The sequence below is a fragment of the Rhinopithecus bieti genome, unplaced genomic scaffold, assembly GCF_001698545.2.
Source record: "Rhinopithecus bieti isolate Rb0 unplaced genomic scaffold, ASM169854v2 scaffold_65209, whole genome shotgun sequence".
NCBI lineage: Eukaryota > Metazoa > Chordata > Mammalia > Primates > Cercopithecidae > Rhinopithecus > Rhinopithecus bieti.
This window is the reverse complement of record NW_016826229.1, coordinates 855304-882548: the sequence shown is the minus strand read 5'-3', so window position 1 is coordinate 882548 and position 27245 is coordinate 855304. Positions and strand designations below refer to the sequence as shown.

General features: G+C 36.2%; 1 protein-coding gene across 1 annotated transcript in view; it reads right to left on the bottom strand.

Annotated features, from left to right (window-relative positions):
• ITGA2 (integrin subunit alpha 2) overlaps positions 1-27245 on the bottom strand; it is a 111238-nt gene that overhangs the window by 17074 nt on the left and 66919 nt on the right. The window contains exons 5-20 of the mRNA XM_017863362.1: positions 25300-25414; positions 25008-25135; positions 22185-22333; positions 18346-18496; positions 17885-18050; positions 15612-15688; positions 13704-13842; positions 12670-12815; positions 10792-10935; positions 8607-8810; positions 7734-7870; positions 6458-6597; positions 3455-3606; positions 1661-1771; positions 1012-1094; positions 448-589 (exon numbers count right to left, since the gene is read on the bottom strand). Of these exons, the coding sequence (XP_017718851.1) occupies positions 448-589; positions 1012-1094; positions 1661-1771; positions 3455-3606; positions 6458-6597; positions 7734-7870; positions 8607-8810; positions 10792-10935; positions 12670-12815; positions 13704-13842; positions 15612-15688; positions 17885-18050; positions 18346-18496; positions 22185-22333; positions 25008-25135; positions 25300-25414 (2184 nt within the window). The remainder of the gene's footprint in view (positions 1-447; positions 590-1011; positions 1095-1660; positions 1772-3454; positions 3607-6457; positions 6598-7733; positions 7871-8606; positions 8811-10791; positions 10936-12669; positions 12816-13703; positions 13843-15611; positions 15689-17884; positions 18051-18345; positions 18497-22184; positions 22334-25007; positions 25136-25299; positions 25415-27245) is intronic.

The window sequence follows — 27245 nt, the reverse complement described above, 5'->3', positions numbered from 1 at the left end:
ACTCACGGTCAAGTGTGTTCCTGGTATAACGATCAAGTCAATGTGATTAGCTGGCTTTGCTGGTGTGCATCATCTTGGCAGCAGCAGCAACCGTAGTTGCAAAGCTCAGGCTGAGCTTTGGGACTCAAATATCTCAGAGCAAGTGCACCGCATCTGTGCAGAATGCAGCAGCCTCATCACACTGATGGCTCAAGAAGAGTTATGGGAGTGTCTGGCTACTGCTGCCAAGTCTCAGGATAAGGGAAAAACTGACCCGAGTTGTCAAGCAGAATCTAGATATAGAGCCAGACTATGTTCTCATGCGTTTAACTAGTCGGAAGCCACAAAGTTCTGACTGATCATGCTGAGGGTTAAGGTGCTTCTTTAAACAACTCAGAGGACATAGAGAAGACAGTGATCGATAAGTAGGAAGCATAGTGGAAGTAAGCGCAGGGTCTAATCACATACCGGCAGGGAGAATGATGCAAAAAACAAGTTTTCTGAAAAATCAACAACAATTCCAGTGTTGTATGCACTTTCCCTTTTGTTTTTCAGTGTTACTGAAAATGTTAACCTTTTGTTTTGGTTGCTGACAGTAAAGGGTTGTTCTCTGTTAAAAGCAAAAAGGAGGGAGGAAGCCATTACTGTTAAATAAAAAGGCCAGTATTTTAAAATCTCACTCATTAAAAAACTAAACTCTTTAGACTTACTTAGAATACTGAGAAAATTGCTTTGTAATAAACTATCTTTGCATTAAAATGATACTGACAACAAATAAGTAAATGCATTTGGATTTTGTTCTTTGTTGCTATTATATTAGAGGGAATGGAACCATTTAAATACAGATAATTTTATATTTCTTATTAATTTACTCTTATGTGTATGGTAGACATTGAAATTTAGTTTTTAAAGGTCTTTATTAGTTATGAATGTTTCTTTTGTAGAAAAACTCTATAAACATTCACTTGAATAAAGTAATCTAGTGTGTCTTTTATTTCTACATTTTACAATGAGCTTTAAAGTAAAACTTACTGAGCAGCTGGTATTTGTTGGACATCTAGAACTAGATCAGCAATGCAAAGTCCATCCTCACCACAGTCTTTGTGGAAAGGAATCTACAAAAAAGGAAAAAAAGATCCATACATTTGCTCTTGGGTTGAAAAAGCAAATTATAGAAGAATACATACAGTATTATTCTATTTACATAAAGTATAAAACCAAACAATGTTCTAGGAATATATAAATGTTTAACAAAATAATAAAGAAAAGCATTAATAAACACAAAATTCAAGATAATCATTTGTGCAGGGGGAGCTAGATGAAAGTGTCTATGGCGGGGACAGCTATACACAGAGCTTCATATGTATTGGTAATATTTTTTGAGTGGTGAGCACAAGGCATTTACTTTATTTTTATTTATTTCTTCAACAAATATGTGTTGAACATATATAATGGGCCAGGCCCAGGTCTAGGGACTGGAAATACAGCAGTGAACAAGAAAACCAAAAATCCCTGCTGTCATGGAACTTAAGTGTTAGTGAACTTTACGCAAATATAATTGTATTTCATTTAGAAAATTAAGAATTTACAGGCTGCATCCTAAGTATCCTTCAGACACTATTGTAGTGACTGTGAAACTTTGTTTGCCAGTCTAAATCCAGGAAGTGTAAGTTGCACTTACACTGAAGACCTTGGTAGTCTCAGAATAGGCTTCAAGGGCAGGGCTAGTGCCAGGGTTTTCCAGACTGATGTCCACACGCAAATCCAAAGAGTTGACAACATCAGAGGGCTCCTAAACATACACACACACAAACATACAGGGAGAGACAGAGTCAGTTTATTAGGGCATAGCAGCATTAAAACAAGAAAACGATTACAAATGTGTTTACAATTAAGAGCACAGTCAGCTCTCAATTATGTAGAATATCTTTGTTTTGAATAATCAAGACTCTCACTTCTTTTCTTCCAACCTAATTCTGCTTTTAGCCTCTCTTCTACTAAGAAACCAAAGGAGACTTGGGTCTAGTAAGAATTTGAAGCAGGGATTCTTAGTTAATGAAGCTCATCAGTTCTTGTCAAGAAAGCACTATGTCTATACAAGTGAAACCCTAACATTTGAATTTGCCTTTTCCTCAGAAGCGGTATCTTGGTATTCTTTAGTCCATTCACAGGCAGGACTTACTCTTAACTCTTGGGGGCCTCCCAGAAGTCCTCCCAGAAAGACTTTCTCCTTCTGGGGGCCTGTCTACCATGACAGCTCTGGACTATGAGGAGATGTTTCCTTGGCTGGCTATGGGCTTAGCAAGTAGGATGTACTTTAACTGGCATTGATATCAAATAGAGAAAGAGGTTTTTTTTTTTTACTTTAAAGAAAAACAGCTTGGCTGTCTCCATTTCTTCACTAGGGATTACGAGTATAATCTGATCTACCACTTAGCACAGGATGGGAGAGAAGGGAAAAAAGATTTTTTCCTTTAAAGAATCTATAAAATTGTCACCTTAACAACAAAAAAGTCCAAAGTTTCTTCACAAACAAGAAACTTTCAAACTGAAAAATTAACTAAACAACTCAACTGATTTTAATTCATCTAACCGTCAACTTTATGTTTTTCTAGTGTTTACACTTAGCATTTCTTGAAGTAAGATCTCTCTGTACCATCCATTTACATAAGAAATATTTGCGGTGCTCCTTAGACCTGCATATTCCTTGGGCCTTCAAACCTAGATTTCTGATGGTAAGAACCCAGAATATACATTTCCCAAAAGTTTCCCTGGCAGTTCCTTTGCTCCTTAAATTCTGAGAACCATATTCTAAGAAAGTACTTAAATATCCTTTTTAAAAAAGTGGTTTCCTGAGTAAATTATCCTTTCAAATGCCATTATGTGGTTTCCAAGGTGGAAATATTCACATCATTTATAAAATAAATTTCTGGTTGGAAGTTTTCTCCTGAAAAGCATTTTTCTTACTTGGAAAATTTTCAAAATCCATGTTAAATACAGTAATTATAGCATACAATTAGAACAAATAATTGTTATCTCATAATCTACTATATTGCATCTACGTTAACTGAAATCTAATAGTAGAAACCACAATTGGACTTATTTTTCAGTAGCTGAACAATAAATAAAATTTTTCTCTGATAGGAAACTATCAAAATAAAATTTATTGCCAATGGAAAGTTCTCTCTGTTAAACATTTAAGAAAACACTGTACCTATGATTTCTTTAAGAATTGTATTTTTAGCCCTTCCATTGCAATTCCGAATGAAATCTGATGCTGCTGACTTATATAATAAGATTGTGACCATAAGTATTAGCATAAAGTAAATATGCTTCTTATTTATGGAATTACATAAGAAAGGCATTCATTATAAGGGCAAACATTTTCTAACTCATAAGCTTCCATTTTAGACTTTTACCACTCATTTGTCTTTAAGAAGAAATAAAATGAAAAGGGATGGTCCTGAGGCCTCACCTGTATATAAATGATGTGCTCAGGGCAACTCTGTGCTTGATTTACTACCATATTCTTCTGCAGGCACCTTTCATTGTTTTCTTTAAATAACCCCCTGGAGGTTACTCTGGATGAAAATCCATCTGCATCAAGGGTGATGTTATATACAATGGCTATGATAAAAAATCATAAAGAAATGTTATTTCAAATCAACTTATAGGAAAAAGCATCTCTGCTTTATTGTGTCTTCTTGGACAAAGTATCTTACATCAAGAAAATATGGAAATAGTTCTTCGTATTGGTGGCTTGTGAACCATAGCTAGCACCACATACCATTTGTCATTCTAGCTCTGATGTGACATAGGTGACTGTGCATACAAAGAAATGTGATTCAGAGAAATGTGGCTGTGAGCAGTGGAAAGAAAACTAGACTTGCCGCCAGGAAACCTACTGTGATGAACCTGGGCAAATTGCTCACTCCCACAAGCACGGGCTTCATTACTCATAACGCGGAGACACAGAATGGAAAGGAACAGTTGCTGAGCACCAGCAATCGGACACATTCTCATATATGCCATACAAGTTTTACAATGAATCTGGAAAGTGAATTTTATTATCTTATTTTTCAAATAAAGAACTAGAATAAGTGATGTAAAATAATTCACCTAAGTTCACGCACCTAGTCAGAAGTAGAAGTTGGGTGTTTTTGAAATAAGAACTCATGGTCTTTCTGCTTCTATCCAGTTGTAAGAAATAATTGTTATTGTGAAGATTAACAGAGATACTCTAAGGGAACATGGACAGTGCCTGGCCTATTCTAGATGCTCACATAGGGAAATACATGCAACACTGCAGCAATAAAGTCTCAATCAGGCAGACTTGGTTTGAATCCTAATTCTGCTGTTTATGAGCTCTGTGACTTGGGGCAATTTACTTACCCTCTTTGAACCTCTGTTTCCTAATACCAACCCATGAAAAAAAATTATGTGATAATAACTGATGTCAGTAGCCAATGTCTAAACTATCAGAATTATTACCTTCAACTAAAGTCCACTGGCCGTATGGCCAAAACTGAGAGAGAACATCTGGTGCCATTCACAGCATCAGCTGCCTTACTGCCTTATTTGGGGTTATTCTATCTTACTTTATTATTTTCAATATTTTAAAGGTTGTATAGACTTCCCAAAATATGAATTCTACATGTTACCTTGAAAAAAATCTATCATATATGTTGTACAAGTTTTCTTGCTCTAGTGACTTAACAATGCCAACAAAGATAGATAAAATGTTAAAGAATTAAATAAACTAAAAATAAGTTGTGAAGATGATGTAAAGGAAAAACAATGGCAGGGAGGTGAGTGCAGTTAGGACAAAGTTAGTCCGCGTTATAATGCTTTTCCTTTTCTTTTTTCAAGCAGCTTTGTAAAAATGATACATAGCTTTGTAGGCTATGTTATTAATCTTAAACTGGAGTGTGCACCTGATGCAATAAATGATAGAAACCATATGCTTTATAAATTCACTTTCCACAGTTGTGAAGATGGGATTCATGTCTTACATACTAATATTGCCAAGCAATGAAGTGACAAATGAGCTCACAATCATTTCACTTGGCTTGTCTGTGTGGACCTGAAGGCATCAGGAAAAAAGATTTACAGTGAAAGATGCCCAATAGTAAGAAAGGCCAGAAACCCTCAGCAGGCTGTAGATGGAAAGGAAATTCTCTGAAAGTAGAATTTTTGAGTGTGCATTGCTATAAGGGTTGAAATATAGTCAAAAAGGGAAGATAACGTGAGACACATCTTTGCTTCAGGGCCAGAAGAGCTGACCAGCCCGCTGTTTCTGCCAACTAATATATTTCCCAAGTTAATCTATTAGGCAGACTAGCCACAATGTTTATACAGCAACGGTGTTTGACTTAACTATCATGTGTGCTCAGTTAGATGTGCTACAAGGCAGGTCAAGTGAGATATGCCACTCAAAATTAGGTCAATCTTTGAACACCAGCAGGGAAAACTTCCAAATGGACATGAAAAGTAGGAAAATACGGAAAGCACGTTGAGATTTGAATCTAATTTTGTGTTCTCACCTTATTTGTATCTTGGTATGAATAATGGCAAATAAACTGCTTCTGTATTTTCAGTTTTAAGTTAATGTATTTGTCACTTAACTGAATTCCTATAGGAGCTACAGGTTCTGAAGTTTAAAGCCAAATTCTGATGGAAGGGGAATGGGGACCCATGAAGCAGCGGTTCATGAAAGAAGGTAGTTTTGAACCAAGTGTTAAATTGCAAGTTATGTATTGAGCATGGTGAGATAACTGGGGCAGGAGAGATGAAGGTGAGATAATGTGCTTAGAAAAAGCTTCGAAGAGGAGGCAGAACCTTTGCCAGGCCTTTAAAGACAACTTGGCCAGCCCAAGAGAAAAGACAACAATTCCTGCTGACACTTGCCCACAATGATTTCCTCACCCTTCCCCATCTGATGAGACATAATTCTGACTTTTATTCATTTCTCTGTATTATTTAGAACATTTAAAACACTGGGCAAAAGTTATATATTGCTTTTCATGTTCTCTTTCATTATTTCATTTTTATTAATTCCTCAAGAACAGGAAAAATACTTGATACTTTTACTGAACCTGTCCTATATAGATCATGACATAACCAACATGATATAGTCATCTGAGTGACAGTTCAGCATAATCTGTTTTAAGTTTTTAAGGTTTTAAGTAAGAGAAGTGGAGGTAAGAGAAACTCAAAAGATGGAAACAGGAGGGCCCTTGGTTATGTCATAGAGATTACAACTTTTTGCAGCAGAACCTTCCAGAGATGTGGAAGGAAGATCTAAACTAACCTTCCATGACTAATGAACCATTCTCAGGCATCTCCAGTGTATGGAAACTTAAGTGTCTGTAACTAAAGACCTTTATTTCTCTTGGCCTACAAACCAAATATGTTATATTCAGGACTAAAACTCTGTAAGCCAATCAATTTCTATACAGATTATTTCAGATCTACGCACCCACTTGATTATTTTGCTTAGTAGGTCTGAACTTTGCACTGAAGCAGAGTTTGAGAATTATCTGAGCATTCTTATTGACCAAAGTGATTTTTTCTGGTGTGAATGAAGCTTCTATAGCTATATCAGCAATACTTTGTGACCTAAAAGACATAAAGAGGAACAGATGGATGGACGTTATTACTGAGCACACGTATTATATCCTTTATCAAAGAGGACCCAGTACCAGCATTACTGAATTTTTCTCTCTAAAGCACATTAGCAGTAGTTTATATTTGAAGGCTCTAAGATGGCAGACAGACATAATTTTTTTTTTTAATTTGTGACTGCATCACTGACACAATCCACATTTAACATATTATTTATTTATTTATTTATTTATTTATTTATTTATTATACTTTAAGTTCTGGGATACATGTAGGTAATCTTGATAACGCTACTCTGAAATGATTTTAACTGATTTGTTCAGTAAATACATTTTCTTGTTTTTTAATGTCTTAAATATTATTCTTGAGTTTTATTTTCCACATAAAAGCTTCATTCTGCAATAAAATAATGCACTTCATTCTTTAAAAGCACAAGTGAGATTTGTAAATAGTATCATTAAACTCAGAAATAAAGAAATCAATGAATATTATTCTGTTGTTCAAATATTTGGACTTTAAAGCACATTTTTTGACAGAGACAAATGAATGGAGATTCTTGATTGAATAATCAACTTCTTTCTGATTCTATTCCCTTGCCAGTTCAATATATTTATTTTTGACCTTGAATCACATGACCTTCATATTGTTCCACTTGAATCTTCAATTCCTATGGAAGTCAATGAGAGGTCAGCTAAACCTAAATAATGGCTTATTGTTTATGACTAATAATTTTAAAATATACCTTTTAGTCACATAGAAGTTACACTTTACTTGTGCTGTCTGAATTTTCAGTATTCTGAATGCACTCTCATGAGGCTTCCCTTCTCTAAGCTGAGATAAGGCTATTTATTGGAAGATAACATTCAGAAATAGCCTGGATACCATTTTCAGAAATTTATGTTTTCTATGCACTGTTTTACTCACCATATGAGGAGAAAATGTATTTCTAATGGTGAGCAAATATATCTATTTTCGCACTTGGAAAACACATTTATTCCTTTAAGCAAACTATGATACATCAATTTCCTATAGTCTTATAGAATGCATGTGGCATTTCTATAATATCAGTACAGACATGTTCTGCTTTCTTAGCAGGTAATTTGTAGTTTGTGTCTGGCTCTTCTTGACTTACCAGAGTTGAACCACTTGTCCAAAGGCACCAATGGACACATCGGTGATGGAATCCCCATTTAAATCTCCATAGCCATCCAAGGACCTCCCAAAGTACTGGAGATGGCTCCTAAAGGCTCCATCGGATCCCAAGATTTTCTAAAAGACCAAGTTTGACACGAAATTATGGTACACAACAGCTGAACAAGAAAATGGCAGCCTCTGCATTTCATTATTATATTTTCTATGTAGTCATTTTCCAGATTGTAAACACAATCTGGAATAAACATTCTCTACAAATTCTAAAGATTAGTTTTTTAATCACGTCTTATTATCTGATCTCTGTATCACTCTTACAGCCACATTTTCTTCAAGGGGACAGCATACATCTTTAATAAAAATCATAAACCAGTGAAAAGATCAGTGGGCTGGGAGCAAATTGAGGCAAGTTCAGGTACAGGGTTCCGTTCCTAGTTCTTTTCCCTCAGGTCTTACTTCAAAATTGACTGCTCAGTGAGGCCTCATTAGTCACCCCTTCAACCACCTCATACTCTTATTTCTGAAATTTTATTTCCTATTTTAATTTCATTTGCTTTTAAAAAATTTTCTTTATTACTATCTGGAACACTTGGTCTTATCTATTTCTTTTTTTTCATTTGTCTCCTCCAATATCCTATAAGGCACACAAAGATCAGAATTGTGTCTGTCCTGTTCTTATAGCATCCCCAGAGTCTAGAACAGTGCTTGGCACATAGTGGAGGCTCATTTAACATTTGTTGAGTGAAATAATGAAGTTAGAAAATAAGAGGGATGGATTGCATGGTTTACATGACGCTTTCTACGTCTAATATGGTAAGACCTACAAATAAATACGTCACGGCAGGTCCTGGATTACCTGGGAATACTTCGTGCGGACAGTGCCCTGATGACCATTATAAATGTATACAGCTCCAGAATTCTGATTTTCTAGTGGTGAACCAACAATCACATCGTTAAAGCCATCCATGTTGATGTCTGAAAGAGCTGCAATTGCTGAACCAAATCGAGCATTTTCAATGCCCTCGGGGCCTTCAAGAAATTGGTGCTGACTCAAAATGCCCTTGCAAAGGGGGAACAAAAGGATGATTAAAGCAAACCTTACAACTTGTATAATTAAAATTCAGAGCAGCTGGGTGTGGTGACGCATGCCTGTAATCCCAAAGATTCCAGAGGCTGAGGCAGAAGGAGTACTTGAAGTCAGGTATTTGAGACCTACTTAAGCAATAGTGAGACCCTGTCTCTACAAAACATTTTTGTAAAAGGTTAACCAGGAGTGGTGGCACACACCTGTAGTCCTAGCTCTCAGGAGGCTGAAGTGGGAGGATCGGTTGAGCCCAGGAATTAGAGGCTGCAGTGAGCTATGATCATACCCCTGCACTCCAGCCTGGGTGACAGAGCAAGACCCCATCCATTTAAAAAGGTGAAAAACATATGATAAAAAAGAAAATAAATTTCAGAGCAATCGATGACCAAACTAATTTTTTAATGTTAAAATGGATAGAATTTTAAACCTGAACTATTTATGATCAGAATTATAAAGAAGAATTTTAGTAAGGTCATAAATATCTGCTCCTAAACCAAGGTGAAAGGAGATAATTCTCTTTCCTGTAGCTGAACAGAATCAATTTCTTGGTCTCATATTTCTCTCAATAATACGATCTTCACCTATTTCCAACCTTTTGATTTAAAATTTTTCTGGTGAAAACTACTAATATCTTGAATGAAATTAAAGCAGACACAGAACAAAATAAAACACAATATTTTAATTTAGGCTTTCTGTAAAAGTGACCAAATAGTGACATAATTATAATGGTACAGGAAGTCAAAAATGAGATTAATATCTCCATTATTAAAAACACTAAATAATTCTGTGTGAAGGAAAAGACAATTCCTTGTAAAACACAGTTTTTTTCCTTAGATTTCATAATAAAGTATGGAAATATTTCATGACTTCACAAGAAAGCAATGTTTCTCAACCATGAAACTGGGTCAGTGTTGATTCTTTCTCCTTTATTATAATCTTACAAAAATCGTTACTGAGTTTGACATGGTATTAAAAGATCTTTTAATTTTCAACAATTAATGACAATTCGGTATATCTCACAAGTAAGAAATATTTAAAGAATGGGGATTTGTCAGTTTTCAAACAAGCAAATAGGTCCAGCCTTTGTGGATACTCAATTATACTTTCTTTATATGTATAAATGCTTTAGAATTGTTTTAATTAATTACTTCTGTTAAGAGGTTAATTTTTACATAAATATCAGTACATCAGGTATGACAAAATATCATAACACTTAACCATAATATTTACTACTTTAACATCAGCTTCTCTTTTCCATCCTTTCCCTTCTGTTGTCATATAATTTTCTGTGTCAATCTGTGCCTTTAATTTGGTTTTCTTTTTTTATTTCAAGGAGTTAATTATATTTATATACATGGATTTAGAGAGTTCAGTCTACAAATTGGAAATATTATGCTTTTCCTTGTTCATGTATGGTGTTTTTTTGTGGAAGGACTTGAAACTTCAAGAGTTGGACACATGCCTAAATGTTACACTAAGCAATGACACTTCCTGACAAACTAATGTAGGAAGCATCTGGGATCACATGGAATTTACAATGTGCCTGGTACAACTTGTGTTTTTCACTGTCAACTGATAACAAGATAGCATTGCCCTGTTATTTCTGTCTTTATAGAAAAAATTACACGTGATACTAGAGAAATACACAAATGTTTGTGTGTATGCATATTTCAATAAACAATGTACACTTATAATGACTTTATTTGCATGAGACTATATATTCAAAGATCTCTCATGGAAAATGGCAGTACACTATACATTCAACTCTAGTTTTTCCCATTAATGTAATTTTTAAAACATAACTTAACGGGGACATCCTCAAAAATGATGAAATGTAATCCATACTATCTGTGCAAATTATCATGCAATAATAATACATTTTTCTTTCCAAATGCAGGTTAAATTGTCAATACTAAAGCAAATTAAACTGTTAGTTTAACGATTTTTTTTTTTTTACCTTTTTGATAGTAAACAGGTAGACTCTTCCTTCCTCTTTCTTTAGGTCATTCATGTACATTGGTGCACCTACCAAGAGCACATCTGTAATGGTGTCTTTATCCACATCAACTGAACACAGCACGCTACCGAAATAGGAGCCTATCTGGAGCAATAAAACATGTTAACCTTAGAATTCCTACGATTCACATACTTCTAATATTACACTGAACATTTACTTGCTCATTCAATACACAAAAATTGAGTGTTTACTATTTGCAAAGTGCTAGGAATATGAAGACAGACAGCATAGTCCCTTCCCGCAGGTTCTAACACCATCTAACACCTGGTTCTTAAATCTTAGTGTGCACAAGTATCTCCAAGAAAATGCCTTTGAAATACAGATCCCTGAGACCCATTTCTAGAGATTCTGATGTAATGTCTAGGATGTGATCCAGAACACAGCAATTTAAATTAGCATTCCAGGTGTTTCTGACGCCAGGGGGTCAAAGGCATACTTATAAGGCAAACTTTTCATAGGTATGTGAGGTCTGTTGTAGTGAAAGGCAGGAGAGGTAGAGGCAGGGAGAATAAATAATTAAGCTTCTATAGTAAAATAAATTGTAATAGAGGAAAGTTCCAAATGCTGAGTGATCAGAGAGCAGGAGAGTCAGGAAGGCTTAGAAAGTTAAAATATCATTTGAATTGCAAAGTAAGAAGGACATGGAGTTTTCTAGGCGGAGGGAAGTGGTGAAGCACATATGATGATGTAAGTGTACAAGGCATGATATGAGACAGGTAAACAGTTGCTGGATAGATTGGGACAGGAGGACTAGGTGGAGATAAATTAAAATAAGAAAAGCTGAGACTTTGAACATTCATCTCATTCAACAGCATTCAATGCATGCCTATGTGAACACTTTTTAAGGATTTAGAAATGACTAAGAAATGATTCCTTTCATAACACTATCACTGTTATTTTCTAAATTAAAAAGGAACTTCTTTAAAATATCAAAAGAGAGAGAAAAGTATGTGACCATAGCTAATTTATGGTCATGGAAGTCAAGAGCTCAGGTCTTCTTACTCCTAGAAAATCCATAGCAATAGCAGGATCACACTTAATCTAAGAGAAGAGAAATCTTTGTTTCTCCAGCTCAAAGAAGGAAACCACTTTTTGTTGGTTGTCAGGAATTAGTGATGCTCATTTTAAATGTGTGTCAAGCCCCTGGGTCAAAACTGTTTAGTAAGGAAACAGGAAGCAATCAGCTGACCTTTGCCCTAGCAACAGATCTTTGCTGTAGTGGGCCATAACTGGGATTCATCATAGGGTCTAACTACCAAACTGTCACCCATCAGTTGAAAGTGGCAGAGAAGATAATTGCTTTACTTTTAGAATCTTCAAAACTAAAAGGACATTTTGACAGGTCCAGATGCAGAAGTTCAGTTTTTATAATGTTATGTTGCTCCCTTCTTCTGATTATTTCCTCTCCAAATCCTTGTTTCTGGTGTGTGCTTACCTACAAAGCAGTGGTTAGGTGCCTGCCATCACAACTAAATAATGTCCACGCCTTATTAATCCAGGGAGTCAAAAACATGAAGAGGATGTAATCAAACAGGACAACCTCTGAGTCCAGAAAGGACTGAGTTTTAATGACAGCTCAATCCATGGACACTGTGTGACCTTAGAAAGCTAGCTAAATTCCCAGTCAGTTGTCAAAAGGGAGGGCTGTCTTCTTGGTATTTTTGTGACGATTTAAGGAATACACTAATAAACTCAGATTACAGAGCCAATCACAGAGTAGGCACTCAGGTCATGTCGGTTTCCACTTCTGCTCACCCAACTCCCCACCTGCCCAGTTGCCCATAAAATTAATTTCACCTGCTAAACAGTGAGATTTACCTGGTCACCTCGGTGAGCCTGAATAACTGTGACATTGCCATTCTCATTCACACTGTACAGCACTATCTGGCCGGTGTAATTTGCCCGAGGAGCACCAGCAACAAAGTGGGTGCTTTCTCCAGTAGAAATTGCAGCCACAGAGTAACCTAAAAGGTAAGGAGCATCAGAGTGATTACCATTGAATATCTGAGCAAAACAAGGTTAAAATCAGTTAGTAAAGGTGACCAGAGATCCTTTTGTGTTAGATATGATGCAAAGTTTCTCGTGCTCCTGAATACATCACTGAGGACATATCTTCCTTTTTCTAAGATGAATTACTCCTGTCCTTTGACCTGAAGCACTTCCCTGTGTAGATGGGACTTCAACCTATAAAACTGCCTCTAGATTCCAGGTTGTCCTCATTGGCCACCTGTGAACTTGGTATTCAACAAATATTTCTGGAACGAATGAATAAATGTATTTAAAAGGTAGTGTTGCACAGTAGAAAGAACACAGGTCTTGGAAACAGTCTGAGGTTTGAATTCTGGATTTGCCACTTACTAGGTTGTTGAACTTTAGACAAGTTAATCTTGCTATCTCTCAAAGGCAAAACATCCCTGAAAGACTGGTTGGAAAGATTTAAATGTTTATGTAGACAGACTAGCCAGCTCAGGAACTGTCCCATAGTAAGTCTGCAAAATCAGTAGCTGCTTATTATAAGAACAAGAAGACTAAGAGCTCTAAAATAATATAAGACTATCACTTACTGTATTTACTTTTGGGAACTATTTCCATTTTGGAGGAACACAATCATGTTCCAGGAATTACAACCACCTGACCAGTCAGAAGAAACTAGTGAGTATAATACAGTACTCCAACAAGTAGTTCTGCCTTTAGGGCCGACTGGCAGAGACAACATATATATGTGTAATAAATATGACAATTAGATGACAGACAGTTCAAGGGTTTTGCTGAACACACGCTGAGATTCAACAAAGAGCTGGTTTAAAGCAAAGGAACTTAAGTTTGCTGAGCCAATTATTACTATGCCTTACCTAAATATGAACTGTGATTTCTGTCCTGCAGAATTTGGTCAAAGGCCTGTTTAGGAAAGATCAAATGGCCATGAGATGTCTTCTGGACAATGGTCCCACTCCAGCCAAAAGCTCCCACTGCACCCAGCATCAGAATATCCTAAAATAATTGAAAAATGCAGATCATTAAACAAACCATCTTTAAAGCATAAGAATTCAGGGTAGGCAAAACATTGAAATAAATTGTTTAGATTTATTAAAAATGATGAAATATATATGAACATATATTGATATATCTCTGAATTGTCTTAATATATTTGTGCTAGAGAACAAGCCTTCCCATTGGCTGTGTTATTTTGAACTTTATTTAGTATGACACGTTATACAGACAAACCTTTGTAATAACCTATAGTATAGGACAGGTACATAGCCATTTTCAAATGTCCCGTTCAAAGGCATATATTTGCCAATGGTAAACCCTTATGACCTTTAGAAAGGAGTCAGAAGTGGGCCTCTCACTCCACATATTTATAAGGAAAGCTCACAGCCAGATATGAGACATGCTTGAGAAACAGGAAGTACTGACACAGGAGAGACGGAGATGCTGCTGCTATCCCAGACACATCTTGGGAGGCCCTCTTCCGACTTGCTCTATTTTCAGCTTTCTTCCTCTCTCTTCCTGACCCCTTCTCAAATGTTCCTGTATATTCACATATTCCATCTATTTGATAATAGCACAGCTACAAGAGGCACCTATAGCTGTGATATTCAATCTATTGGAAGGAAAATAACCATTTGTCAGCCCTGTGAGGAGGGCAAAGGAGGAAGCCTACTCTGAATTGACTTGAAACCCAATCTAAACAGTCAAAGCTACAAATCATCACAGAAGGCAGATTTGGTGAGGATGAGATACACTATTTTAAATTTTTTATTCTTCCATCTTAGAACATACCAAAGATATGATGTTGGACTAAAAAATACAAGCCATGAAAAATAGCAAGTAAGGAAAAGATGTGTTCTACTTTGAAGATAAGAGACCATGAAGTTATGTGAATGACTGTAGTATTGAGGGACTCTGGATGTGGGGTGCATGAAAGGACTTTAGGGTATGTACAAAAACCTCATGGGACTGTGTGCAAAATTCTCCATGCATAGATTCATTTATATTTTTTTCTGAGGGAAAGATCCATAACTTCTATGAGTATATCTAAGGATTGATGATCGAGAAAAAGTCAGCTCCTTTGATTCTAGACAGAAAACAAGCTGTTCTTGGTCCTCTGACCTGAAATCCTCTGACTTCCTATTGTTCCTTAAATATTTCCCAGGATCTCTTTCTCTTTTTCTTTTTTCCCTCCTTTCACTATCTCTCTCATCTCCTGACTCAAATTAGAATCAGGGGCCCAGGAGGTGGATGTTTGTGAGAGATAGAAATGAACTTCCCCGAGCTGAAAAGAGTGTTGTACTCCAATCCCATGTCACATTTTTCCTACCTCCTTATTTTTTCAACTCTTTTCTATCTGCTCTTAGAAAAGACACTATGACAACTCAGAATTTGACCATGACAGTGATGACAACAGTGAATGTTTTTAACAAACATTTCCAGTAGTTAAAAATTGATTCAAAGACAATTCCTGCAGGAATAATACCTTAAGTTAATATACTGTCTGTGCCCTGGAGTACTCAAAGACTTTCTTGTATACTATCAGCTTTCCCCCATATAAGATCCCTGTGAAACAGGGAAGGGAAAGACATTGTTAACCTTCACATTTTAGAGGTAAATCAGCAGCACAAAGAAACTAAATGACCATGACTAGGAATCAGAAGGGCTGATCCCTAGATGGCTGTCTTCCCACTTAATGTATAAGGTTACTGTGTCTGGAAGTGTTATGCCAAATGACAACATGGCTTGAAGCTATCTGATATACACACATTTTGAGGAGAGTAATCTGCGCTGAATCCAACTTGTGACATTTCCATCTGAAAGTTGTCTCCTCCTTGAACAGTACCTGGAACATTCAATTTAAAAAATTTTATTACTGTCAGTAATTTTAAATCAAGTTTTCAAACACAGGCAGACATGTATGTACATACACGCCTACAAACACAAACACACACTGTTCCAACACTCACCCCAAAATACAGAGCTTGTGTATTCTGGGAAGAAGAAATTACTAAGAAAGTGTTCTAGTAGGTTATAGAAATAACGATATTTCCAAGGTAGTGTTCATAGTTGGCATTAATCTTAATTGAACACTGATGTATTTAGCAGAATATGCATGACGTTCTTGATACCAAAGGACACTCAACAAAGGGTATAAGGTAAGGTGAAAACTGAGATGATAATTTTTTTAAAATTTGATCATTACTAACTAAGAAACTAACTGAAATTTTAGCTTTGAAATATTGGTACTGATAATGTACACATATCTCAGATGCAGGTGGAATAGCTGGGCAATTGATCTGTAGTGAAGACTGCTGGGAGATAATTGAGTTAGCTATTAGGAATCAGAATTCAAGACTGAGTAGGAGTTTTACCAATTGGGAAGTTTGTTCTGGTTCTGTATATGTGCTTGCCTCTGTCACTGACACTATAAGATCCAATTGGCGGCCGGGCGCAGTGGCTCAAGCCTGTAATCCCAGCACTTTGGGAGGCCGAGACGGGCAGATCACAAGGTCAGGAGATCGAGACCATCCTGGCTAACACGGTGAAACCCCGTCTCTACTAAAAAATACAAAAAAATAGCCGAGCGAGGTGGCGGGCGCCTGAAGTCTCAGCTACTCGGGAGGCTGAGGCAGGAGAATGGCGTAAACCCGGGAGGTTGGAGCTTGCAGTGAGCTGAGATCCGGCCACTGCACTCCAGCTTGGGCGGCAGAGCAAGACTCCGTCTCAAAAAAAAAAAAAAAAAAAAAAAAAAAAAAAAAAAAAAAAGATCCAGTTGGTACTTATTTTCCATACAGTATGATCAAAATGGTTACATTTCACTAATCTCCACAAAAAGGAAGCTAAATTACTGGACTGACACTTTAACACAGAAAAGAAGACCAACTGTACTGTACAACGTAGTCTTATTTAGAAGATAAAATAATTTACACAGGATGAGTAGAGATAATTTTTAATAAAATAGAATAATGTTCCCCAAAGTCCATAATAGCAGATAATGCTCAAAATCATTTCTAGCTAGCTTGTAGATTGCAATTGTTCTCATTCATTCCATTACAAACAAATACAATTATCAGTGTGGATAGCCCAGTGATTTTGTGTTATCTCAGGGCACATTGGATTTAAATGGTTATTTAAACAACTTTGAAGCACCGTGGGACACTGAAGAAGCAATAAAACTTTTTGAGTAATTCCAGTGGATAATCAAATCAAGATTTGACTATATGAATGAATAATGTATGCAATACCTTTAGACCCAGACTCTAAGGATGTACCTGATACATAGGATTCCAATAACATATGTTCTTTATTGCAAAGAGTTATTTGGGTTAACCATCAAGAACTAGGATTTGGGTCATGTGTGTTTTTTTTTTATTTTAACCCGCTGTGAAGTGTGTGCTAGTTCCCCACACAGTGAGCTCCTGAACATGTGATCTTTCTGCACTAACTAGATTTTCCAAGGCCACCTAAGTAAATTATTTTAGGTCCTATAAATAAAATGTTTCCTCAAAACTGAACTATAAAAGTTATTTGGCTGTATTTATCTTTCTAATTTATAAAATATATATGCTTAATGTAAACAAATTCAAGAATTTTAGTACTTACATAACACAGTGTAAAAAGATAAAACCATTTATGATTCTAATCGATATGAATACATCATCCCCCAAAAGTCATAACAATTTATCATTCTATCAACAGTGTATGAGCTTCTTTTCTTCCTGATAATCTCTCCAAGATTAAACATTATTATTCTCTGTCATTTCAGGCAAAACATAATGTTGGTTTAATTTATATTTTTTAATACTTACTGAAAGTATTTAGAAATATACTTTGTAAATTGGGAATCTTTTCTTATGTTTATCAGTCATTTGTATTTTATCACTTATAAACTATTCATGTTTTCATCCATTTTCTTACTAATTGTAGGAGCTCTTTTTATACAAGGTATACAAGTTAACATTGATAAAGCAAATATGTGATAATAAACAACTATTTAAACATTTTGAAAGAAAATTCTTGAAAGGATTTTTTTTTTTACCTTCAATGCTGAAAATTTGTTCTCCTAATGTCCCAGCCTTTTCTAGTAGAGCTGCTTCATCAGACACATTGAAAAAGTATCTTTCTGTTGGAATACTAGCGATTGCTTTTATTTCTTTTATTAAATTTTTAGTATCAAGGGCATTTCTGTTTAAGTACCCAAGAACCTTGAAAATAGAGGAAGAGAATGTACAGTCATTATTGCTGTACGTTTTCCCTATGAGTACATTCCAGTCTATTTTGAACACAATAGCCCTTCTGGAGAAGCAAATCAAGCAACATTTCCATAACCCTTTATTTAGTAGACAGGATTGAAAATTATCAAGAAGCAGAGATAGAGTAAGAACTTTCTTTTATATTCAACTATGAACAGCCAATGGGAAAGTGTAGCCTTGAGAAGTGATGCTATAAAGGAAGATTTACCCAATAGCTGCAAGACAAATAAAAAGAAAAGCCACTTACTGCTATGCCAAACCTCAGTATATTGTCATGGTTGCATTGATCAATCACAGCTTTCAACATTGAACCATCATGTGATTCACCATCAGTTACAACTACCATTACTTTGGTAGCACTTCGTCGTCCACCAGAAGCTGCTGAATAAGCATATTTTCTGTGGCAGATAAAGTTAAAGACTTGTTATCAAAATACGAAGTTAATATGAGAACCTCTGGTTTAAAATAGAAACATGAAACTAGTTCTTTAAACAGAATGTATTGTAACTCCATATTAACTCTGGCAACATATTTAATGTTCCATTTGTAGCTTGCAGAGAAATATATACAAATGTAAGTCTTTCTTGACATTAAAAAGTGTCTTGTATGTCAGGGCATATGTGTGTATATGTGTACATGTATTTATCCCAGTATTCCTTAGAATTATTTTCTCCTAAGAAAGTTGAATTAATCAGTACCAATCAATAGAGCAAAGATATTTCTGTTATAAATTGTATGCATTAGGCTTGTGTTTACTTTTTCAATACTTATTTTTTTTTAAAGTAATAGATATCCACAATAAAAAAAAAATCAGAGTATTTGGAAAGGTATAAACCAAATGTGACACTAAACCCCTCTCCATAGGTAAGCACTATTATCAGTTTCTTGCATTTCCTTCTAGAAAATGTTTTATTTAGATGTAATATAGGTACAAGCATAGTCTACCCCTTAAACTTTTACTCAAATGAAGGAACATTCTTTTATAAAAATTGTTTTATTTCCATAAGTTTTTTGGGAACAGGTGGTATTTGGTTACACATAAATCAGGACTTTAGTGGTGATTTATGAGATTTGCACCCATCACCTGAGCAGAATACACTGAACCCAATTTGTAGTCTTTTATCCCTCACCCCCTTCCCACCATTTCCCCCTGAGTCCCCAGAGTCCACTGTATCATTCTTATGCCTTTGCATCAAATGAGGGCATATTCTAAACAGTTGTTTTTCACTCTGATGGAGACCTTTCCATATCAGCACATATATGAAGGTCTCATTAATTTTTTTAAATGGCTGCATAATATTTATTTAGAGGACCATATGAAGGAAGACTGGTTTATTTAACTGGTTCCCCATTATTGGGTGTTTAGGCCATTTTGAGTTTTATAAGTAAGGCTGTGATAAATATCCCTGTGTATATATCTTGGCATACTTTTTCAAATCGGATAAAATCTTAGCAGTAAAATTACTGGGGCACAGGATACACACATTTCAAATTTTAAGAGATAATATCAAATACATTGTCTTTAAAACTGAGCATATCATTTTATTTCCTAAAATCTTTTTTGTATTCTATAATGTAGACTATAGAAACGTAGAAAACTTCTGTATTTTCGGCCAAATTTGAATTACACTATTCACATCAGATCCTTTTGAGTGTCACATACTCTTTATGACACACTGTAAATTTCACGTATGATTCTAAGGTTTTTGAGGACATAAACTGTGTCTCATTTAGTTTTAATTACCGGCAGTGCTTAAAACAATAAACTGCAACTGTAGGCATTGAATGAAATGAGGTGAATGAAAACATGGAAATATTTACTGAAATAATTTCAGATTATCTTCAATGTTTTAAAGAAGAGGAGAGAGAGAGAGAAGAAATATAGAGGCAATTACATTCTAGGAGGGATGACTAAAAAGTTGGGTGATTCTCCTAGCACTGGGTAGACTAAATCCTGTTAGCTTGGGAAATAAGCTAACAGTGGGAAGAGGGAGATAGACAAAAGTGCAAGAGAGAAAACCAAAGTTTTGAAAGATGATGAAAGCCAGGCAAGTCCTTCCTTAAGGGACAGTGGCCATTGTCCTGGAGAACAAAGCTCACCAGGGCCCCAGGCTCCAGACAGGGAAAAATACTACTCCCACCTTCCCTGCTGAAAACCAGGGCCCATTGCAGTTTCTAACTCCAGGAAGGCCATTTTTCATCTCAACTTCTTTGTCCTTCTAGTCCAGTTTGCTAGATCAGGAAGGGCACTGCACCTAATGGCAGCTGACCTGCTGACTGTCCAGTAGCTTATGAGATGGCTTGGCCCAAAAAACCTTTATTGTCCCTGAATAGAGACAGTAATGATGAACTAAACCAATCATATCTTCTCTTGTGGGGAATCCGCTTTTGAGACATTTAGGATTGTCACCAGTTGATGGAAGCTGCAACTGAAATACACACACAGAAGAGGAAGACAGATAAAATAGGAAATGCAGAAATAGAAATGACGGGATGTGGCCACTGACCAGATGTGTGATGTAAGGAAGAGTGGAAAGAATAAAGGAAACCAAAGTTTTAGTTCGAATGACTGGGCAAGAGACAGTGGTACAAATCAAAATGGCAAGTTCATGAGGAGTGGCGGGGAAAAGAATAAGGCCAGTGTGGGATGGATTGAATTTGGTAAGTGAGCGAACACTCCAAATAAAAATATTCAGCATCAGCTAGATGCCAGTGTAAGTTTTGGAAGAAAGTGTAGGGCTGACAACATAGCAATGAGATAATCGACACAGTGCTGCTGCTGATGCCATGACAGTGGACAGAATTCCTACAGGAGAAGGGCAGTAAAGAAGAGAGGGCTCTGTTTAGTGACGAAAAATAGGAAAAGGAGCTAGTGAAGAGGCAGAAGAATTTGGCAGGAGTTCGAGAAGTGTGTGGTGTCATGGCAACTTGGTTAGGAATAGCAGAGTATGTTCATCATTATCATATGTTCAGAGGAGCCAGAAAGGATGAGGTTTGAGGTGGGACCACGGGGTTGGGGGATGAACAGGGTCATGCTTATTTAGTGGCAGAACTGTAGGTTTCAAGGAAATGGAGGGAGGGAATAGAGCTGCTTTTTTCAAAAAGAATTATGGTGGTGAAAAGAAGGAATGCACAAGACAAAGAGTGAGAATAGGTTTAAGGGAAGGCAAGCTTGTTGTTCTAATCAATTTGTTTAACAACTGGAGTGTGTTTAGCATTTTTGTGATGGTATCTAGTTTGCAGGGACATGGATGAAGCTGGAAACCTCAGCAAACAAACACAAGAACAGAAAACCAAATACTGCATGTTCTCACTCATAAGTGGGAGCTGAACAACGAGAACATATTGAACAATGAGAACACAGGGAGGGGAACATCATACTCCGGGGCCTGTTGAAGGGTGGGAGACTATGAGAGGAATAGCATTAGGAGAAATACCTAATGTAGATGACGGGTTGATAGGTGCAGCAAATCACCATGACATGTGTATACCTATGTAATGAACCTGTACATTCTGCACATGTACCCTAGAACTTAAAGTATAATAAAAACATATTAAAGCATAGAGTGAAGACAAAGGTCAGTGGATCTGAGAAAATAGAGAAATTGAGATAAGAATCAAGAGAGTGCTGTATAGTTATAATTTCATATTTCCCACTGATTGTAATAAGTGTAATAAACTTAAACTCATATGTTTAGATTCTGTGGCCTTTGTTAATTTGCACCAAGTGGTCCATGAGCTCAATTTGTCTGGATCTCTGATGAATCTTAACAAATTATGACAGATTGCCCCATTTCCTACTGTTTTAATCTAAGGTCTTCTCATTTCATTTATTTCATATAAATTCATATAAAAATCATGTAATATCTTATAAATATCCTAAAATCAAACTTTTAACTTTCCCAACTGCCTTCTCAAAGTATTCAAGACATAGAATGCTCTTATGTTTTTTCTTTATTAGTTCTGATTTAAGTTAGGTACCAGGTATATTATTTTTCTTTGTCTTTTCCTTACTTTTTCTTATTTATCACATAAATATAATGTTTTACATTATGAAAACACTGGCCTATTAGCCCCAAAACTTACCTTGCATATTGAATTGCTCCAAATGTGTTTGTGAGGTCCCCACCATATTGGGATGTCTGGGATGTTGCTACAATCATTTCTTCTTTGGTTTTATATGTGTTTAAGTTAAACACAACTCTTGGATTATTGGCATACTGAATTAACCCCACCTTCAAAAGAGGAGACATTTATTAATGGGCTGTCATTACATTATAAATAATTTCTACTTAACCAATAAAATGAAAATCAAAAGTACATTTAGACATGGGCCAATAGCTTAAAGGCATCACTTCCAACTTTGTTCTTGATAGTTACTTTTCTTTCAATGGAATAATTTCTTCTCGTTAGAGGCCATCAGTGTACAACAGCAGTACTATTGCCAAGAAAGATGATGTCCTACAGTATATAATTTGATTCCCAAGAGTAATATTTGTAGTTTTTAATACTACCCTATAATATTTTAATATGGATGACTATTAGAACATTGTTTTTAACAGGAAGATTAAACTTGATTTAAATAAACATTCTAATTACCAGTGGACAGAAGCTCACAAACAACCATAAGCAATCACAGATGAAGAGTAACATGTCATTGGAGGACAGTAACTATGTAATAAATAATTAGAATTGAATACAACAAAAACCAATGTGCTCCTAATCAGTGTAGTCAATTGAGGTCTCTTTATTGTGCTGGATTTCCTCTATTATGGACTTCAGCAACTCTGGGAAGAAGATGCTATATGTGCACGTGGGGCAGGGAGTTTCTGGCTTCCAGAGAAAATGCCACTGGAAAGCATCTTATTTGAAAGCACTGAAAGAAAGAATTTCTGAACAAGATGTTTGGGAGCATTCCCTAATCCTAGAGATCAACAAGGTCACACCCTTCTGTTAATGTCTTTGTTTGTAAACATTGAGATCATCCTCTAAGCCTAGGAGATGGGCTTTCCACAACAGGAGTGGCAATGAGGGATCAGTGTAAGAGGCTCTCTGAAATACAGGTCAGTATGTAAGGAGGTGGAAGGAGCAAGGACTGGATTTCTGAGTTCCATCTGCTGCGTTTTGCCAAGGGGACAGTAAGCTAGGCACTGGGAAGATAGTCAGAAATATAATATTCCTGGACCCCTTTCTCTAGGGATGTAAGACTTGAGAGGGAGGAAAGAATAAAAAATAACTGAGAATTTCAGAGTCTAATATGAGAGGAAGATGATAGTAATCCCATGACAGAGCCCCAGGACTTCTGTGTGAAAAAGAAGAAGAAAGATGTAAAGAAATGTGGTAGATTAGGATTTACAGGAAGGTCAAATTTAGGCTGTAAGAAAAGAGACTGAGTTAAACCACTTCTAGAGAGGAATCAGATGCACTGTGGTAGGAAGACACAAAAGAGCAAGACTGTGAATTCTATATAGGAGGCTATTAAATAAAATTAGTCACATTATGAGGGTAACTCATTTAGAAACAGAGGAAATAAGAAGATACATATGAAAACTTATAAGGGGCTATAAGAGTAGTGCTTTCTGGAAACCAGTGCTATATGTAGTTTTATTTAGCAGAATGTCCTGGAAAATGCCCACAGGGAAATTTCCAAGGCTTCTGTGGGTATTGAGATATTCTTGGTACTGAAAAGCAGTTTCAATGGGGGAAAACATATAACAACATGATAGTGAACAGGAAAGCAGAGAAGCAAATTTCACTAAAGATAGCTGGAAGCATTTAGGGAAAAATACATCAACAATTTGTATTAGATGTTGGACATTGGAGTATCAGATGTAATCCACGAACATACACTGGTAACGGTGAACTGGTCCAGGTTGACACTGGTTCAGTATACTGTTACAACCAGAATGGCTCAGGAAATGGCACAGTCAATCAGAAAGGGGAAAAAAAAAAAAAAAACACTAAAACCGGAAATTGAACTTTAAAATAATACTATTGAGCTTTAGTTGCCTACTCCAAGAAGACATAAAAGCAAATTAAAGACTTCTTAAAATATAAAGAGCTATATAAAATTATTGAAAAGACCTTTTCTGTAGGCAAAAGGACAAGCTAAACTGGAATATGATAAATAACTATAAAACATTATCATAAATGGTAGAACTAGGCTTAGTGACTTATTTATACAAATTTCGGAATTCAATACTTATTTTACCAGCAAGGAATAAACAAAAGAAATTAATTATTAGTCCAAACGGACATAAAATACATACTGAATTTTAAAATGTAATGCATGGGTTAGAGGGGAAAGACAGGAAACTAAAGGAAGATTAAAATGTTATATCCCAGCCGGGTGTGGTGGCTCATGCTTCTCATGCTTGTAATCCCAGCACTTTGGGAGGCAGAGGCGGGTGGATTACCTGAGGTCAGGAGTTCCAGACCATCCTGGCCAACATGGTGAAATTCTGTCTCCACTAAAAATACAAAAATTAGCTGGGTGTGGTGGCAGGAGCCTGTAATACCAGCTACTCAGGAGGCTGAGGCAAAAGAATTGCTTGAATCCAGGAGGTGGAGGTTGCAGTGAGCCTAAATTGTGCCATTGCACTCCAGCCTGGATGACAAGAACAAGACTCAGTCTTAAAAAAAAAAAAAAAAAGTTATATCCCATACCTTTAATCTTTAATGCTTGTGTCAGAAATAGAACTCTAAGGTCAAAAGACCAATATTGGGAAAAGCCACAGGTAGAACAACCCCCAACCCCAATGTAGTACAAGTTTCAATTAACTTCAAAACTTACCATTAAATGCATTTAAAATGGGGATCCGGCAAATATAAAAATTAAGACTTTATATCTAACAATTCTTTATCAGAAAGAAAGTCATAAGTTAGTTTATGCATTTCTGCTGTCCATACCTGTGTCTTTGTGGGGCCTATATCCAGGCCTTGTACAAATTTTTCCAAAAAATTCTTCACTGCATCCCAAGGATAAATACTGTTTGATTCATCACATACAACTACAACATCTATGAGGGAAGGGCAGGCTACACAGGAAAAGAGAAAGAAGCAGATTTCCAAAGGTAAGTCACATTTCACAGCCATATAAAAATGAGACTTAAGGAGGGTTTGGGTGCCACTAGTTGATAACCTTTTCCCCCTCTTTTAACTATAAGGCATTGCTCAGACCATCTGCACATTAATAACTTACGCTGAGCTGCAGGTGAGAAGCTGGCTGAGAGCTGAAAATCAGGACTGATGTCAGAACACACACCTGTTGTGTAATACTGATTCCCACACTGCTGTGCCCACAGAGGACCACATGTCTTCAAAGAAATGAGAAAACAATCAATGGAAACGTATGAATAATGCTAACTTCTACCTCTCCATTATGGAGCTCAGAAATCATCTCTACTCTTTTCCAAGATACTAATAATTGTCAACTCAAAACCAAATGAGTCAGTAATGCATTTGGGGCAAGCAGAAGTGATGGAGAAGGCAGCAGATGCTCTGTGCCCAGTGGCAAGCCTTGTGAGAGGAGGAGTGCTGGGACTGTTGGGAGCAGGTGTCAGCGAAGGGAGGAGTCTGTGAGGTCTCCCAACAAGCTAGATAAAACAGGTGCTTTCCTTCCAGAGAACACCAAGGAGGAGAATGCATGCAAGTTCACTTTTTGTCTCTCAGTTACCTGGGCCTCAGGTGCTTCATCTGTAAAATGAGGATAACCACACATTCTATCTTTAAATATTGCTGTAAAGATTAAATGGGTCTATAGATATAAAACACTTAGAACAATGCCAGGTAAATAGCAAATGCCATATAATATTGTTAGCTAGCATCATTATCATTGTTCTTGTTGAACATTAGTTTTCTTCAGTTCCTTCCATTCATAGTGCTCAGAAGAAACCATAAACCTAATGGCAGTAACCCTTGAAGAGGGCTTGGGGTCAGGTATAGACATCATGGTGAATGAAGAACCCATGCCTATGTACAGACCACTGTGTTTTCTGCCTGCCCACTGGTGTGAAATAGGCTGTGTTGCCAGATTCCCTAATTTATAAAGGAGAGTTGAGAGGGCAAATTTTGTGTGAAAATTCAGTTCGAAATTACTCCATATGCTAAGCAAACACAAATGAGGTTCACTGACTACCAGTTTCTAACCTTGCCCACTTCCTAATTAACTGCAGTCACTAATTCTGAATGGTACTTGTCTTCTTGCTCACATTATACCTGCTCCAATCCTTAATATCTCCATTAATGCAATCCCAATTCTCTCCTTTTCAGGAGTCCTTGAATGCCAAGAACTCCTGATTAAATCACGATTAAATAACACAGGAAACATTAGATTAAATAACTTTAAAATTGAGAGATGAAAACGGAGACAAGTGCAAAAGAGAATCTAATTAAGATCCTAAAAAATGTCTACAGAATGTAGCATTATGTAAAGTTGTGAATCAGTTATTAAAACTGAACAGAAGAGTATGGGCTTGCAAGAAGTAATTGGAAAAATAAAAGGAAACTTATTTGACCCAGTTTAACTGTCAAAGGGGAAGCAGCTTTGGCCATATTTCATGTGCAATGAACAAGGCATAGTTTTCTCCCTATAAAACTGATTTATTTTGCCAATTAATTAGAAGAAAGTCATTATTAATGTCTTTGGTTTGTTTACCAAATAACAGATACCAATCATTGGTTTCTATATCCCCATTCCTAAGCTTTTAAAATCACTTTGAAAAGAACTCATGAAATATTCAAAATTTTTTTTTGTTTTAAAAGCAATGGAAAACAGCATTAAGAAGTTGAAATTAAAATATGCCAATTGTAAGTGCCAGAACTACATTCCTACTTTAAGCCCAGAACTTAAGAAAGTTCAAAAAAATGTGATGATTGTCAGTCTTTTCCACATAATTCTTAAGAGTATCTTATGATTTTGACCTTTTAAGTATGTAAAGGAAACTTTGGGTTTTTTTCTTTTTTTTCTTTCTCTCCCTCTCTCTCTTTCTGCCTCTCTGCTTACTACCTGGAATGTTAATTAATCTCTCAAATTCTCTGGTTTTTTAACTTTTATTTTTTACTTTATCTGGAGTTATAGATTAAAAATTTTGAGGCACATTCTGTAATCTCTAAGTATCAGTATGTTCTTTCTTTACATTTTTGCAA